At 40.5% G+C, this 15,032-nt stretch overlaps 1 protein-coding gene and 1 non-coding gene across 4 annotated transcripts in view; both read left to right on the plus strand.

The window, feature by feature from the left end:
• Window positions 1–2,363: 2,363 nt before the first annotated feature.
• On the plus strand, window positions 2,364–2,527 carry LOC113195733 (U1 spliceosomal RNA). The gene has a single exon (XR_003302439.2). It is a non-coding gene; the product is annotated as a U1 spliceosomal RNA (small nuclear RNA).
• A 4,107-nt stretch (window positions 2,528–6,634) lies between these two features.
• Tex14 (testis expressed 14, intercellular bridge forming factor) overlaps window positions 6,635–15,032 on the plus strand; it is a 76,603-nt gene continuing 68,205 nt past the window's right edge. For all 3 annotated transcript variants that reach the window (XM_077800869.1, XM_077800870.1, XM_077800871.1), the window contains exon 1: window positions 6,635–6,770. In XM_077800869.1, the coding sequence (XP_077656995.1) occupies window positions 6,635–6,770 (136 nt within the window). The remainder of the gene's footprint in view (window positions 6,771–15,032) is intronic.

Genomic DNA, 15,032 nt, shown 5'->3' on the forward strand with positions numbered 1-15,032 from the left:
TATATTGGCATTATGGACTTTCTGACAAGCCACACCTGCCTTATGGAGTTGTTTTTTGTTTTTTGGGGTTTTTTTTTTTTTTTTGGCATCAAGGATTGAACTCAGGGGTAATTAACCACTGAACCATATCCCCAACCCTTTTTTGTATTTTATTTAAAGGCAGGGTCCACAGAGTTTCTTAGGACCTCACTAAGTTGCTGAGGCTAGCTTTGAACTTGAGATCTCCTGCCTCAGCCTCCAGAGTCTCTGAGATTACAAACCACATCTGGACCTTAAGAAGTTTTATAAAATAAGACTCAGCTTTTAAAAATTACTGAGTATTGGTCTGGCTTAGAGGTAGCATTTCTTGCCTAGCATGCATAAGGTCCTGGTTCAATCCTCATCACTGGAAAAAAAAAATTCTGGAGTATATATGCCACCCTTATTGTATTTCTGGGCAGCAGTGATCTCAGAGAAATGCAGTGTGCCTGCCGGTGTTGTCCTTCCCTAGATATATGTCAACTCTCCAAAAAACGTTGTACTGAGGAATTGTGTTCTTTCATCTATTCCTATTTGGGGCCTATGTAACTAAATGAGACCCTGTCTCTAAATAAAATACAAAATAGGGCTGGGGATGTGGTTCTGTGGTTGAGTGCCCCTGAGTTCAATTCCTGGTACCAAAAAAAAAAAAAACAAACCAAAAAACAATTTTGATGTGGTCTTGCTGGGAAGCAAAAACAGTTTAACAATATTTCTTTTTTTAATATTTTTAGTTGTATATGGACACAATACCTTTATTTTTTTATTTTTATTTTTACGTGGTGCTGAGGATCGAACCCAGTGCCTCCTGCGTGCTAGGCAAGCGCTGTACCACTGAGCCACAACCCCAGCCCCTTAACAATATTTCTGAAAGGATTTAGTCTGTCACTGGGTATAAAATCAGCGACATTTGTTATCATTTCAGTGAGTTTGCCTTCAGTAATTTTCCTTAAGGCTTCACATTTTTACCAAATTGCAGTCATGATATAACACCATCTCATAAGTTTTTTCCTCTTAACCTCATGGAATAAAATTTTCCTTTCCTCCCTCCCCCATGCTGGGGATCAACCCCAGCACATCCAGCTCCTAATTTTTTGATATTAATCATTTTTATATGATTGTTGTTTGATTAATAATCTATTTTCCTGTTGTTTTTGTTTTTTTGGCACCAGGGATTAAACCCAGGTGTACTTTACTACTACTGAGCCACATCTCCACCCCTATTTATTTATTTATTTATTTTAATTTTTGAGGCAGGACCTCGAACTCTGCATCCTCTTGCCTCAGCCTCTTAAGTTGCTGGAATAACAGGCATGTGGCAAAATATATGCATATTTTGGGATTATCACAAAACATCAAGAAAGTGTAACAGTGGTAACTTTGTAGTTGGATTGTAATTGATTTTAATTTTTAAAACTTTTCTGCCTTTTTCAAATTACTTATAAGGGAAATTTATCACTTGTAGTAACTAAAAGAACACACCCCCAAAGTACCAAACAAAAGAAAGCCTTTTTTTTTATAGAGACTATAAGGAAAATACTACTAAAGCCTTTGCTACTATAGTCAATACAAATTATAAAAAGAATTGTTTTGCTTGGAGCAAAATGTAGAAGAAAGGACAAGTAGCCAGTTTGTTCCTAAATACAAGCTGGATGCTGTTCTGCTTGTGCTATACCTGTCACCAGTCCAGAAGCAGAGTGGCCTGAGTGGGGTCGGGAAACTAGAAGCTGCATTTTATATTCATTCAGTTCTTACAGAAACCGTGTAAGGCAGGCAGGCAGAATTATTTCCACTTTACAATTTTTGGAAATGGAAACATACTGAGGGTTTGACCGAGAATCTGAAACAGCAGTTCAGACCTGACACAACCCACTGTACTCCCATCCCTACATACCCCGCCTCGCCAGGGCCTCCCAAGCTGGTCAGCGCAACAGCGCACGACTAAGACTTGTTCATGCCAGAATTTTTGCGGACATCGAAAAGGCAAGGAATATTTAAATCTTTTCAGCCACGCCTGCAGACGTCTTTTGGAGACAAATGAGGGATGGTTCCTTAGAGCCAACTCATCCATAAGGAAACTGTGAAAGGAAGAAAGCCATGAAGGAGAAACTGACGTCACTAAAGAGGCGGAGATATGTAGATAAGAGTACGATGATTGCTGGTTTGAGAGCGTTTTTCTCGCGGCAAAATTTCCAGCATATATCCCGGAAATTGTAGCTTGATCTGCAACATATAAAGAAGTGTGTAGTTTGAAATAGAACACCTAAAGAACTTGAAATTGGATTGACCGTGACTAAGTAGTGTGTTAAGGACGAGGGTGAAGTGGCACAAGTGGGAAGCAACTCATACTTACCTGGCAGGGGAGATACCATGATCACGAAGGTGGTTTTCCCAGGGCGAGGCTTATCCATTGCACTCCGGATGTGCTGACCCCTGCGATTTCCCCAAATGTGGGAAACTCGACTGCATAATTTGTGGTAGTGGGGGACTGCGTTCGCGCTTTCCCCTGGTTTGTTTGTTAAGGACAGACTAGAACTTCATGTTTTGTGTTTTTTCCTATGGTTTTAGTTCGACAGTGAGTTTAGTGTGGATGTGAAACATCTAGCCAACTGAGTCCAGAGTGCTTTTTTTTTTTTTTTTTTACTACTTCGGAGTAAAACTGTAGTTATATCCCAATTGGAAACTGATTAGTTTTTTTTTTTCTCATCTATTGAAGATGAAGCGCTTAAAAACTATCAGTAATTGATAGTGAATATTAACGATCTTGTGAGCATGATTAAATGTTAATTTCAAACATGACAGCCTATGTTATTAATTATTTGTTTGCTAGGGACTACCATAACAAAATACTGCAGATGGGAGTGGTTGAACGATGACGTTTATTTTCTCTCCAAGATGTTTTAAACCGCCCAAATAAGATCAAGGTACTGACAGAGATGGGTTCCTCACTCCTTGATTTTTGAGATGCTGTATATTTGCTGCCTCTTCATACTGTGATCTTAGCCTCTGGGCTGTCCTTCCTCTTTGAAGGACATACATAAGTCATTGGGACTGGAGATGTGACTCAATGGTATAGCACTTGCCTGCCATTCATGAGGCCCTGGGTTCTGTCCCCAGTACTGCAAAACAGAAGAAGACACTATTGTTGAATTACATTCCCACCCTAAGGATCTCATTGTAATTATTCATCCCCCCCCCCCAATCTGTACTGGGCTGGGGATTGAACCCAAAGCCTTATGAATTCTAGGCAAGCCTCTACTACTCCCTTCTTGATTTTCTTTGTTGCAGTGCTGGAAGTCAAACCCAGGCCTCATGCATTGCAGGCAAGGCCCCCATCACTGAACATCATCAAACACTCTAAACAAACACCTAAGGTATTGAAAGTTAAAACACTTGAATGGGGGGGGGTGAGAGCTCCCAATTTTGTTCATAACAATTAGTCATCTAAATCATAATGATACTATGCCATTTTCTGGGCTGGAGTTGTGGCTTAGTAATAGAGCACTTGCCTAGCAAGTGTGAGGCACTGGTTTTGATCCTAGCATTACATAAAAACAAATTAAAGGCATTGAGTCCATATACAACTGAAAAAAAATTTTTTTTAATTAAAATGTGATTTTCTAATACCGGGAAAAAGAGGAATTTCAGCTTGCTATAAAACTTTGGTTCATATGCATTTAAGACCAAACTATTTTCTGAGCACTTTTTTTAGAGAAAGTTATGCCAGGTGTGGTGGTGTATACCTGTAATCCCAGTGCTTTGGGAGGATGAGGCAGAAAAGATTGCAAGTTTCAGCAATTTAGTGAGGCCCTGAACAATTTAGCAAGACCTATCTCAAAATTAAAAATAAAAGGGACTCAGATCAATGTAAACACCCCTGAATTCAATCCCTAGTAACAACAACAACAACAACAAAGTTGTGATGCTGTTGGATTACTAGAATACTGCTTGTAGTCAGTGACATGGATATTAACAGATACCAAAAAAAAAAAAAAAAGAACTTAATTTAGTACTTTCCACATTTAGTCCCTGGATAAATCAAGGAAGTGTTATTTCTCAGTTGGTTGCTATGTCACAGTTGCTAATTCTAGTGTTTTGGGAGGCTGAGGCAGGAGGATCACAAATTCAAGGCCAGCCTCAGCAACTTAGCAAGACCTTGTCCCAAAATCAAAAATATAACTAGCTGGGAATGTACCTTATGTTAGAGCACCCTGGGTTCAATTCTAGTACCCCCCACCCCCCAAAAGTGTTACTTTTCAGTAACCTACAATCCCTGAGCCTCCTGGCTGAAGATCCATTAAATGTATCAGTCTTTTTGACTTTTTCTTTTACTTCACCTCATTTCATACCTTCTGTGCTTCCCCTTGAGGTCCATTCTTGGGGATTTATGTGAATGGGATTTAGTTGTCTTATTGTCTGTAGAACATAACACATTGCCACTTATCTGCCTTGCAAGACTATAAACATTGTGGTAGCAATGATCTAATTTTAGGTGTTTTACTCATTACCTGTCACATTTGAAACACATAGTAGATGTCTTAGCCCATTTTGTGCTGCTATGTTGAAATGTGCTGCTATGTTGAAGTGTCTGAAAACTAGTTATTTGTAGTAGAGAAGTTTATTTCTCACAGTTTTGGAAGCTGTGAAGACCAAGTTGGAGGGACCAGCTTCTGAAGAGGGCCTTCTTGCTGCTTCATCCTGTGACAGAAGGAGGGAGGCACATGTCTGTAATCCCAATGACTCAGAGGCTAAGAAAAAGGATCCCAAGTTCCCAAGTTCAAGACCTGCTATGGAGATGACTGAGCTACATCCCAGTCCTTTTTTTTTGGTACCGGCTATTGAACCCAGGAACATGTAACCACTGTGCAACTTCCCCAGCCATTTTGAAAAAAATTTAGGGGACTGGAGATATAACTCAGTTGGTAGAGTGCTTTCCTTGCATGTACAAGGCCCTGGGTTCAATCACCAGCAACACACACACACACACACACACAAATCTATCTATCGCTATCTATCTATCTGTATCTATCTGTCTGTCTATCTATATTTATATTTTAGAAACAGGGTCTCACTGAATTGCTTAGGTTCTTGCTAAATTGCTGAGGCTGGCTTTGAACTTGGGATCCTCCTGCCTCAGCATCCTGAGCTGCAGGATCACAGGCATGTGCAACCACATCCAGCAGTCTCAATACTTTTTAAATTTTATTTTGAGACAGGATCTTGCTAACTTGCCCAAGCTGGCCTCAAACTTAAAATCATCCTGCCTCAGCCTCCCACACTCTGAGATTACCAGCCTGCAGCAACTCACCTGGGTCAATTCTTTTTTTTTTTTTTTTTTTTTGGTGCTGGGGATTGAACCCAGGGCCTTGTGCATGTGAGGCAAGCACTCTACCAAATGAGCTATATCCCCAACCCCTATTATTTAACAATAAATAACATTAATGGCAGACACAATGGTACATGCTTGTAATCCTATCAGCTCGAGAGACTGAGGTAGAAGGATTGAAAGTTTGAGACTAGTCTCAGCAACTTAGTGAGGCTCTAAGTGACTTAGGGAGACCCTGTCTCAAAATAAAAATAAAGGGCTAGGAATGTAGCTTATTGATAAATGTATCCTTGCTTCATTTCCCAGTACCAAAGCAACAACAACAAACAAACAAAAAACAGTAACATTGAGCATAAACATTAATCTCATAGAGTTTCTGTAATTGTTCCCCTAAAATCCTCTTCATTACAGCTGACCCTCTGAATTCATGAATTCTACATCCTTATATTCAACCAACCTTGTATAGAAAATTATTTATTTTTGTGGTGCTCGAAATGAAATTCAAGGCTTCATGCATGCCAGGCAAGTGTTCTACCACTGAGCTACATCCCTAGCCCCTAGAAAATATTTTTAAAAACTTGCATCTTTACTAAATTTATACAGGCTTATTAATATTATTATTATTATTATTTTCTAAAAAATACAGTATAATAACTATTTACATAGATTTACATTGTATTAGTTGTTCTAGATAATCTAGAGGTGGTTTAAAGTATACTGAGAGAATTCTAGCCACTTGGGAGTTTGAGGCAGGAGGATCCTAAATTCAAGGCCAGGCCAGCCTCAGCAAATTAGAAAGGCCCTAAGCAACTTAGTCTCAAAATAAAAAATAATAAGGGCTGGGGATGTGGCTTAGTGGTTAAGTTCCCCTGGGTTAAATCCCCAGTAACCCCCTACCCCTCCCAACAAAAATACCAGGAGGATGCACGTAGGTTATACACAAGTACTGTGCCATTTTATGTAGGGGACATGAGCATCTGTGGATTTTTTTTAATATTTATTTTTTAGTTGTAATTGGACACAGTACCTTTGTTTTATTTATTTTTTTGTGGCGCTGAGGATCTAACTCATGGCCTTGCATATGCAAGGTCAGTGCTCTACCGCTGAGCCACAACCCCAGCCCACATGTGTGGATTTTGTTATCTGCAGGGGTCCTGGAGCCAGTCCCCTTTGGATACTTAGGAACAATTGTATTAATGAAGATGAACAGGTTTCCAAATGTAAAGAATCTATTTTGCTTCTTTGTATTTTTGGTTCAGTTAGAATAAGTATGCTCTCTTTTGAAACAGGATGTCTCGGGCTATTCATCTTCCAGTCCCCTGTCCTGTTCGGCTTGGTACCTTAAGAAATGACTCCTTGGAAGCTCAGCTTCATGAATATGTCAAACAAGGGAACTATGTGAAAGTGAAAAAAATTCTTAAGAAAGGTAAGTACTATGTTAAAATAGCAGGGGCAATTTAATCTACTTTTTCTTTTTTTTTTTTTTTTTTGGTACTGGGAATTGAACCCAGGGGTGATCTACCAGTGAACTACATCTCTGCCTCTTTTTATTTTTATTTATTTACTTATATATTTGGTACAAGGAATTGAACCCAGGGGCACCTGGGACTGAGTCACATCCCAGCCCTTTTTATTTTTTATTTTGAGACAAGGTCTCACTAAGTTGCTTAGGGCCTTGCCAAGTTACTGAGGCTGATTTTGAACTTGCAATCCTTCATTTTCAGCCTCCTGAGCTGCTAGGATCACAGGCATGTACCACTGTGCCCAGCCACCTCTTTTTATTTTTTATTTTTAGATGTGGTCTTGCTAAGTTACCCAGACTGGCCTTGAATTTGGGATCCTTCTCCCTCATCCTTTCAAGTAGCTAGCTTTATAGGTATATACCACCACAGTGACTTTAGTCAACATTTTTGAATAGTGTTTAAAGAAAATCTAGGGACATTATAAAACTATGAGTAAATACTAAGGGAAATCCAGTAGTTAATTTAGGAATGACTACCAATGCAGTCTTTATTCAGTAGTGGAGGCCTTAAATCCTGTTTGGAGGCTGTTCTTCTGCCCCCCCCCTTTTTTTTCGGGGAGCAGTATACTGCAGATTGTAGTGAGGGTCTCTTTCCCACTGAGCTACATCCCAGCCCTTTTTTAAAATTTTTTTAAAGTTGATGATGGACCTTTATTTTAATTATTTGTATGTGGTGCTGAGAATCCAATCCAGTGCTTCATGCGTGCTAGGCAAGCTCTCTGCCACTGAGCCACAACCCCAGCCCCCCCAGGCCTTTTTAATTTTGCTAAATTTAGGGCCTTCCCAAATTTCTGAGGCTGGCTTTGAACTTGTGATCCTTTTGCCTCAGCCTCTCAAGTTGCTAGAATTACAGGCTTATGCCACTGTGCCCAGCAATAAATAAATAAATTATTGATGTTTAATTGGAGTATGGATGGGGTTAACAGGTATAATTGGATATGAAACAGGACTTCATCTGTGTCTGGGAATTATGTGTAAAGTTCAAAAGTGGAAAACAGGAGTAACACATTCCCCCTCTAATGCAGATCTTCTTATGAGATGGCTAAAATGATCCTTGGACTAGGTACAGTGGCACACACCTGTCATGTCAGAGACTTGGGAGGCTAAGGCAAGAGAATCACAAGTTGAGGCCAGCCTGGGCAACTTAGACCCTGTCTCAAAATTAAAAAAAAAATTAAAGGACTGGGGATGTAGCACAATGGTAAAATGCCCCTGGTTATAATCCCCAGCACTTGTCAAACTAATAAAAAAATTAATCAATTAATCAATCAGTTCCAGCCTGCTTAACAGCTGAAATATGATACCCTTTCCCAGTTTCCTCCAAGGTGACATGCAGAGAACTTGTTTCTGAAATTTAGGAGTCAGGAGATCAGCCATCTATATTGAAGAGTCCTTGATGACTGAATGAGCAAGGGAGACTAGCAGACTGATTAGCCACACTTCTATCAGGCATGGAGGGTATGCTGGAGCATGTAGATTGCACAGAAGGTAGCTGAACCAAAAGGCATCTTACTCATGAATGAAGAATTTCAACAGAGAGTAGAGAGGTGGAACCTTGGAGGACAAGAGCTGAGGGGTTGCAAGAAGTCCACAGGAGAGGGCATTGGCCTGCAGCAGGATGCTGTGTACTGTAGTAGGGGTACTGGAATGATCTATTAACAATTTTCACAAAAGAGTAAGCTTTAGTATGAACACAAAGCTACAGAAAGCATCAGCTAAGTTAGAAGGTCTTTGTCTCCTATCCTACTCCTGTGTATGTATTTATTTGTTTATTTATTTACTTACTTACTTACAGTGCTGGTGATAGAACCTAGGGCCTCCCACATTTCAGTAAAGTACTCTGTCACTGAGCTACATCCCCAGCAATTCCCTTTTTTGTGTCATTGGTTCTTACCTCTATCTCAGCTTTGGAGTTGCCAAAAGTAGCCTTGAAGTCAGGCATGGTAACTTGGGAGCCTGAGGCAGGAGGATCCCAAGTTTAAGGCTAGCCTGGGCAACTTAACAAGACCCTGTGTCAAAATAAAAAATAGAAAGGGCTGGGATGTGGCTCAGTGGTAGAATACTCCTGGATTCAACTCATAGTACCAAAAAACAACAGACAAACAGTACAACCTTGAGATCAGAGGAAGAGTGGAGAAACAAGGAAAAACAGCACCTCTGCTGAAATGTGGAGGGAAGGAGAAATTAGAATTGGATGTAAGATTGAACGGTTTTTTGTTTGTATGGCTAATTTTTTTTAATTTTTTATTTTTGTAATGGTGAGGATTAAACGCAGAACCTTGTATGTGCTGAGCAAATGCTCTACCACTGAGCTATAGAAGTTTGTTCTTGTTTTTTTTTATTTTTCAGTTGTAGATGGATACAATATCTTTATTTTTTATTTTATGTGGTGCTGAGTATTGAACCCAGGGCCTCACACATGCTAGGCAAGAGCTCTACCACTGAGCCACAACCCCAGCCCTTGTTCTTGTTTTGTTGTTGTTGTTTTGATTTGCTTTTAGTGGTACTGGAGATTGAACCCAGGGGTACTACCATGACCCACATACCAGCCCTTTATTTCATTATTTATTTATTTACTTGGCACTGGGGATTTAACCCAGGGGCACTTTTGCACATCTCCAGCCTCCAGCTACATCTCCAGCCTCCAGCTACATCTCCAGCCTCCAGCTACATCTCCAGCCTTCCATGCCTTTTCATTTTTTGAGTTAGGGTCTCCCTAAGTTTCTTAGGGCCTTGATAAATTGCTGAGGCTGGCCTTAAGCTTGCAATCCTCCTGCCTCAGCCTCCTGAGCTGCTGGAATTACAGGTGTGCACCACCGTATCTGGTTTAAGACTGAAGTTTTGATTTCAATAGAATTGATACTGTTGGTCATCGGTGAAGAGTTCTGCTCCCTCACATGTTTAAGTTTAAACATTAAAGAAGTATGCCGAGGCAAGGAGGGTTTATTTTAAAAAGAGTAACATTGACTTCTCCCAGGAGGGAGAAGCAGGCAATAGCTGGTATCCCGGTATTCTAAGAAGTGATGCAGTCTGCCCTTTTTCTGTGTCCTAGGCTTCCTTTGTTCTCCTGCCCTCTTCCCCTTATCTTTCTTCTTCCTGCATATGTGACTAGACCCAGGAATGCTCGGTAGGATGGCCAAAAGGTGGGAAACAGGTGAGCTGAAAGAAGAAGGGTAGGATGGAGCAGCCAAGGACATATTAATTAACAACCTGTAGGAAGGGGCAATTCCTGGGACAGGTTACCTTAGCAACAGGTTAGAGCAGGAGCAGGTTATGGTGGAGGAAGGGCTCAGAAGGAATTAACATTTCAGTCTCAGGGGACAGTCTCCAACTTGCACTCAAAATTGGCTTCCTTGATCAGACCTGACCCTATTTACCTATCTATACTGACTGTCTGTCTAATTGTAGCTTCAGAAACACAGTATCACATAATCAAGCAAAGAAAATTAAAATCACAACTGTGAAAAGTGCTGCAAAGGAGAGGTCTGTGTGAGAACCTGAAATCCTAAGAGCTAAAGATTTAAACACTGTTAACCAAGGAAAAAGGGCAAGGAATAGCATTTCAAGGAAAGTTAACAACCAGGTAAAGTCCTTTTTTGGTCGTTTGGAGCACAGTGGATATGACAGATTCAAATAAAGTGAACAATTGTGGGGGCAAGAACAGAAGTGAGCTGAATAATGAAGTTGGAGGGGCTGGGATGTAGCTCAGTGGTGGTGGATTTGCTTACCATGCTAGAGGCCCAGATTCCATCAGAAAAGAAGAGGGCCGGGGGCGGGGTCGTGGAGACTCAGGGAGGAAGCCAGGACATGCAGGGCTTCATAAGCCATTGCCAGGTGTTTCTCCTTTCTCCTGACAACTTAGCCATCAGTTTTGTGGATGTTGGCAGAAGATAATGGACTCCTACGTCAGAGACAAAAACAGTTTACTGGTCCCAGCAACAGTAATATTGTCATTTTTGTATTTGAGCCCCAGTTCCCAGTGAGTAATGCCAGGAGGGCCACATGATGCCTGTATACCCACGGTTTGTGTGATAGGAGAGGAGATTAGTAAATGGAAGCTTAGGAAACCTGAATTTTTTTTTTCAGTGCTGAGTATTGAAACCCAGGACCTCAAGCATGATAGGCTACAGCTACAGCTCCCACTCAAGTCTTTTTTTTTTTTAATATTTATGTTTTAGTTTTAGGTGGAACAATATCTTTATTTTACATTTATGTGGTGCTGAGAATCAAACCCAGTGCCTCATGCATGCTAGGCAAGCGCTCTACCACTGAGCCACGACCCCGAACTCTCAAGTCTTTTTAAAATTAATTTTCCCCCTACAATTTCTTATCTCTTAACTGAAACACACAGCATTTACTGAGGGTAAGGACCTACAAGACAGAGATTGGCATTGGGAAATCCACTTAGACTTCTAAATTTTCCATTCTTCAACTGCTTATTTCTAAGACTAAATGAGGTAATCCATGTAAAGGAGTTCATAGGGGACCTTGGAACATTAAAATATAGGAGAAATGTTTGCTGCTGCTGCTTTTGTTATTGTTTAAATGAACAAAAGAAATCTCATTTAAACCAGGTTTTTTTTTTTGGCGGGGGGTGGGGATATGGAGAGAGACTGGGTTCTCTTCCAGACTCACCAGAAACATTATTATTTTATTTATTATTATTGTGTGTATTTTTGTTGTTGTTGTTGTTGTTAGGGATTGAACCCAGGGGCACTTTACTACTGAGTTGCATCCCCCAGCTGTTTTTATTTTTATTTTGTGACAGGGTCTCTCTAAATTGCTGAGGCTGGCTTTGAACTTGAGATCCTCCTGCCTCATCCTCCAGAGCCCCTGGGATTATAGGCATTGGCAGCCACACCAGGCCATTATTATAATTTTTTAAAAATGTATTGTGAATTTCTTTCTTTTTTTTTTTTTTTTAAAGAGAGAGTGAGAGAGGAGAGAAAGAGAGAGGGGGGGGGAGAGAGAGAGAGAGAGAGAGAGAGAGAGAGTTTTTAATATTTATTTTTTAGTTCTCGGCGGACACAACATCTTTGTTGGTATGTGGTGCTGAAGATCGAACCCGGGCCGCACGCATGCCAGGCGAGCGCGCTACCGCTTGAACCACATCCCCAGCCCCATGAATTTATTTCTTTAAATCTTTATTTTTGTTTATTTTTATGTGGTGCTGAGTTTTTTTGGTTTTTTGTTTTTGTTTTGTTTTTTTAAAGAGAGAGAGAGAATTTTAATATTTATTTTTTAGTTTTTTTTCGGCGGACACAACATCTTTGTTTGTACGTGGTGCTGATGATCGAACCCGGGCTGGACGCATGCCAGGCAAGCGCTCTACCGCTTGAGCCACATCCCCAGCCCATTATTATAATTTTTTAAAAATAATGTAACATTTAGACTGGATTTGGATATATATGAAGTTGGGGATTGAACCCAGGGGTGTTTTGCCACTGAGCTACCTCCCCAGCCCTTTTTTTGAGACAGGGTCTCACTAAATTGCATAGGGCCTCACTAATTTGCTGAGGATGGCTTTGAACTTGCAATCCTCCTTCCTCAGCCTCCTGAGACACTGGGATTACAGTCGTACACTCTGCACCCCCCAAAAAAGGGCAGAACTAGGGGATGTGGTTCACCAATAAATTGCCCTTGGGCTGAATCCCTAGTACACAAAAAGAAACAAAAGTTTTCCAGTTGAGCCCCAGCGAGTGTCTCTTCTGTCCATACTTGCCGGGTTTCTGATCTCGCGACTAAAAGGTTCAGGGGTCACTCTAGTTAAACTGGGCTAACTGGGCTTCACAAAATAACCACACAAGAGACACAAATACCTTTTTCTTTGGGGTCGCTGTGATGGCTCCTCTGACCTTAAGGGTCCGCAGAAAGAGAGAGCAAGAGCACACGCTGATGCCTTTTATTGAGAGAAGCTATTCAAATGAGGCAAGGGGTCAGGTTTCAGAGGACTGAGTATCTTCATGATGTCCACTGTCAGCAGGTTAACTGACACCTGGATAGGCCACACCCAAGGGCACAGTAAGAGAAGGGGACACACACAAGGCACTTCCATGGAAGATTCTATCCTAAACAGGGCAAGGGGTTATATTACAAAGGAACAGGTGAGCGTAGCTTCACCCATGGGGCTGTAGCAAGACACACCAATGCAGGAGACACCGACCCTCACACCCAAGAAGGGTGCCACATTTCTGTGACTAAGAGCCTCAGCACCCAGCCAGGGAGTGTAACTCAGTCACGGGTAAGGTTGGCCTCCCACACATACTCACATGTCCAGCACATGGATTCTTTAATCTACCTATTAACTTCCAAAATTTAGGATATTTTTAAAATTTTTTCCTTTTGTGGTGCTGGGGATCAAACCCAGGAACTCATGCATGCTAGGAAAGTGGTATACCACTGAATCACATCCCCAGCCCTTACCCTTTATCTTTTATTTTTTTAAAACAATTTTTATTTTATCTTCTTACACAAATGGAATACAACTTTTCATTTCTCTGGTTGTGTATGATGTAGAGTTACACCATTTGTGCATAGGGGTAATGATGTCCAAATCATTTACCATCTTTCCCCCCATACTCCCTCTCTCCTCTTCTTCCTCCCCTCTGCTCAATCCAAAGTTCATCCCTTCTTCCCTTACCCCCTGTCCATTATGAGTCAGTATCCACTTATCAGAGAAAACTTTTGGCCTTTAGTTTTTTTCAGATTGGCTTACTTCACTTAGCTTGATATTCTCTAATTATGTTCATTTACCCATAAATGCATTAATTTCATTCTTCTTTAAGGCTGAGTAGTATTCCATTGTGTATTGTGTGTGTGTGTGTGTGTGTGTGTGTGTGTGTGTATACCGGTTTCTTTATCCATTCATCTATTAAAGGGCATCTAGCCTGTTTTCACAGTTTAGCTATTGTGAAATGAGCTGCTATAAACATTGAAGTGGCTGCATCTCTATAGCGTGCTGATTTTAAGTCCTTTGGGTATAGACTGAAGAGTGGGATAACTAGTCAAATGGTGGTTCTGTTCCAGGTTTTCTAAGGTATCTCCATACTGCTTTCCAGAGTGGTTGTACCATTTTTCAATCCCACTAGCACTGAATCAGTGTACCTTTTCCCCCACATCCTTACCAGCACTTACTGTTGCTTGATTTTTTGATAATTGCCATTCTGACTGGAGTGAGATGAAATCTTAGAGTAGTTTTGATTTGCATTTTTCTAATTACTAGAGATGTAGAACATTTTTGATAAATTTGCTGATAGATTGTATATCTTCTTCTATGAAGTATTTGCTCATTTCCTTAGCCCATTTATTGATTGGGTTATTTGTTTTTTATTAAGTTTTTTTTAATATTTATTTTTTAGTTTTCAGTGGATACAACATCTTTATTTTATTTTTATGTGGTGCTGAGGATCGAACCCAGTGCCCTACGCATGCCAGGCGAGTGCGCTACTGCTTGAGCCACATCCCCAGCCCTATTGTTAAGTTTTTTGAGTTATTTATATATTCTGGAAATTAGTGCTTTATCTGATGTGCATTTGGTAAAAATTTGCTCCCATTTTGTAGGCTCTCTCTTCACTTCATTAATTGTTTCTTTAAAAACAGCACGGTATTGACACTGAAAAAGACTTGTAGACCAATGATACTGAATAGAGGACACAGAGACAAACCCAAATAAATACAGTTATCTCAGACCAGACAAAGGTGCCAAAAACATACATTGGAAAAAAGATAGCGTCTTCAACAAATGGTGCTGGGAAAACTGGAAATCCATATGCAGCAAAATGAAATTAAACCTCTTGTCTCTTCCTTGCACAAAACTCAACTCAAAGTGGATCAAGGACCTAGGGGTTAGGCCAGAGACTCTGTACCTAATAGAAAAAAAGCAGACCCCAATCTACTTCATAATCAGCAACAAGACTCCTAAAACGCAAGAAGTCAAATCAAGAATCAATAAATGGGATGGTTTCAAACTAAAAAGCTTCTTCTCAGCAAAACAAACCCTTTATCTTTAAACAGGTCAGAAAGTGTTTAGTGTTTTTAGGGACAGAAGTCCCTAGCTTCTAATTGACTTTTGTCTGTGTAAGGTCAGGCAATGGCAGCAGCCAAAAGGAGGCATATTTAAAAAGGCCGTTAAAGGAGGCTTTATTGAGTTGTCACTCCCAGGGGCGG

Source organism: Urocitellus parryii, chromosome 7, assembly GCF_045843805.1.
Source record: "Urocitellus parryii isolate mUroPar1 chromosome 7, mUroPar1.hap1, whole genome shotgun sequence".
In the NCBI taxonomy this organism is placed as follows: Eukaryota; Metazoa; Chordata; class Mammalia; order Rodentia; family Sciuridae; genus Urocitellus; species Urocitellus parryii.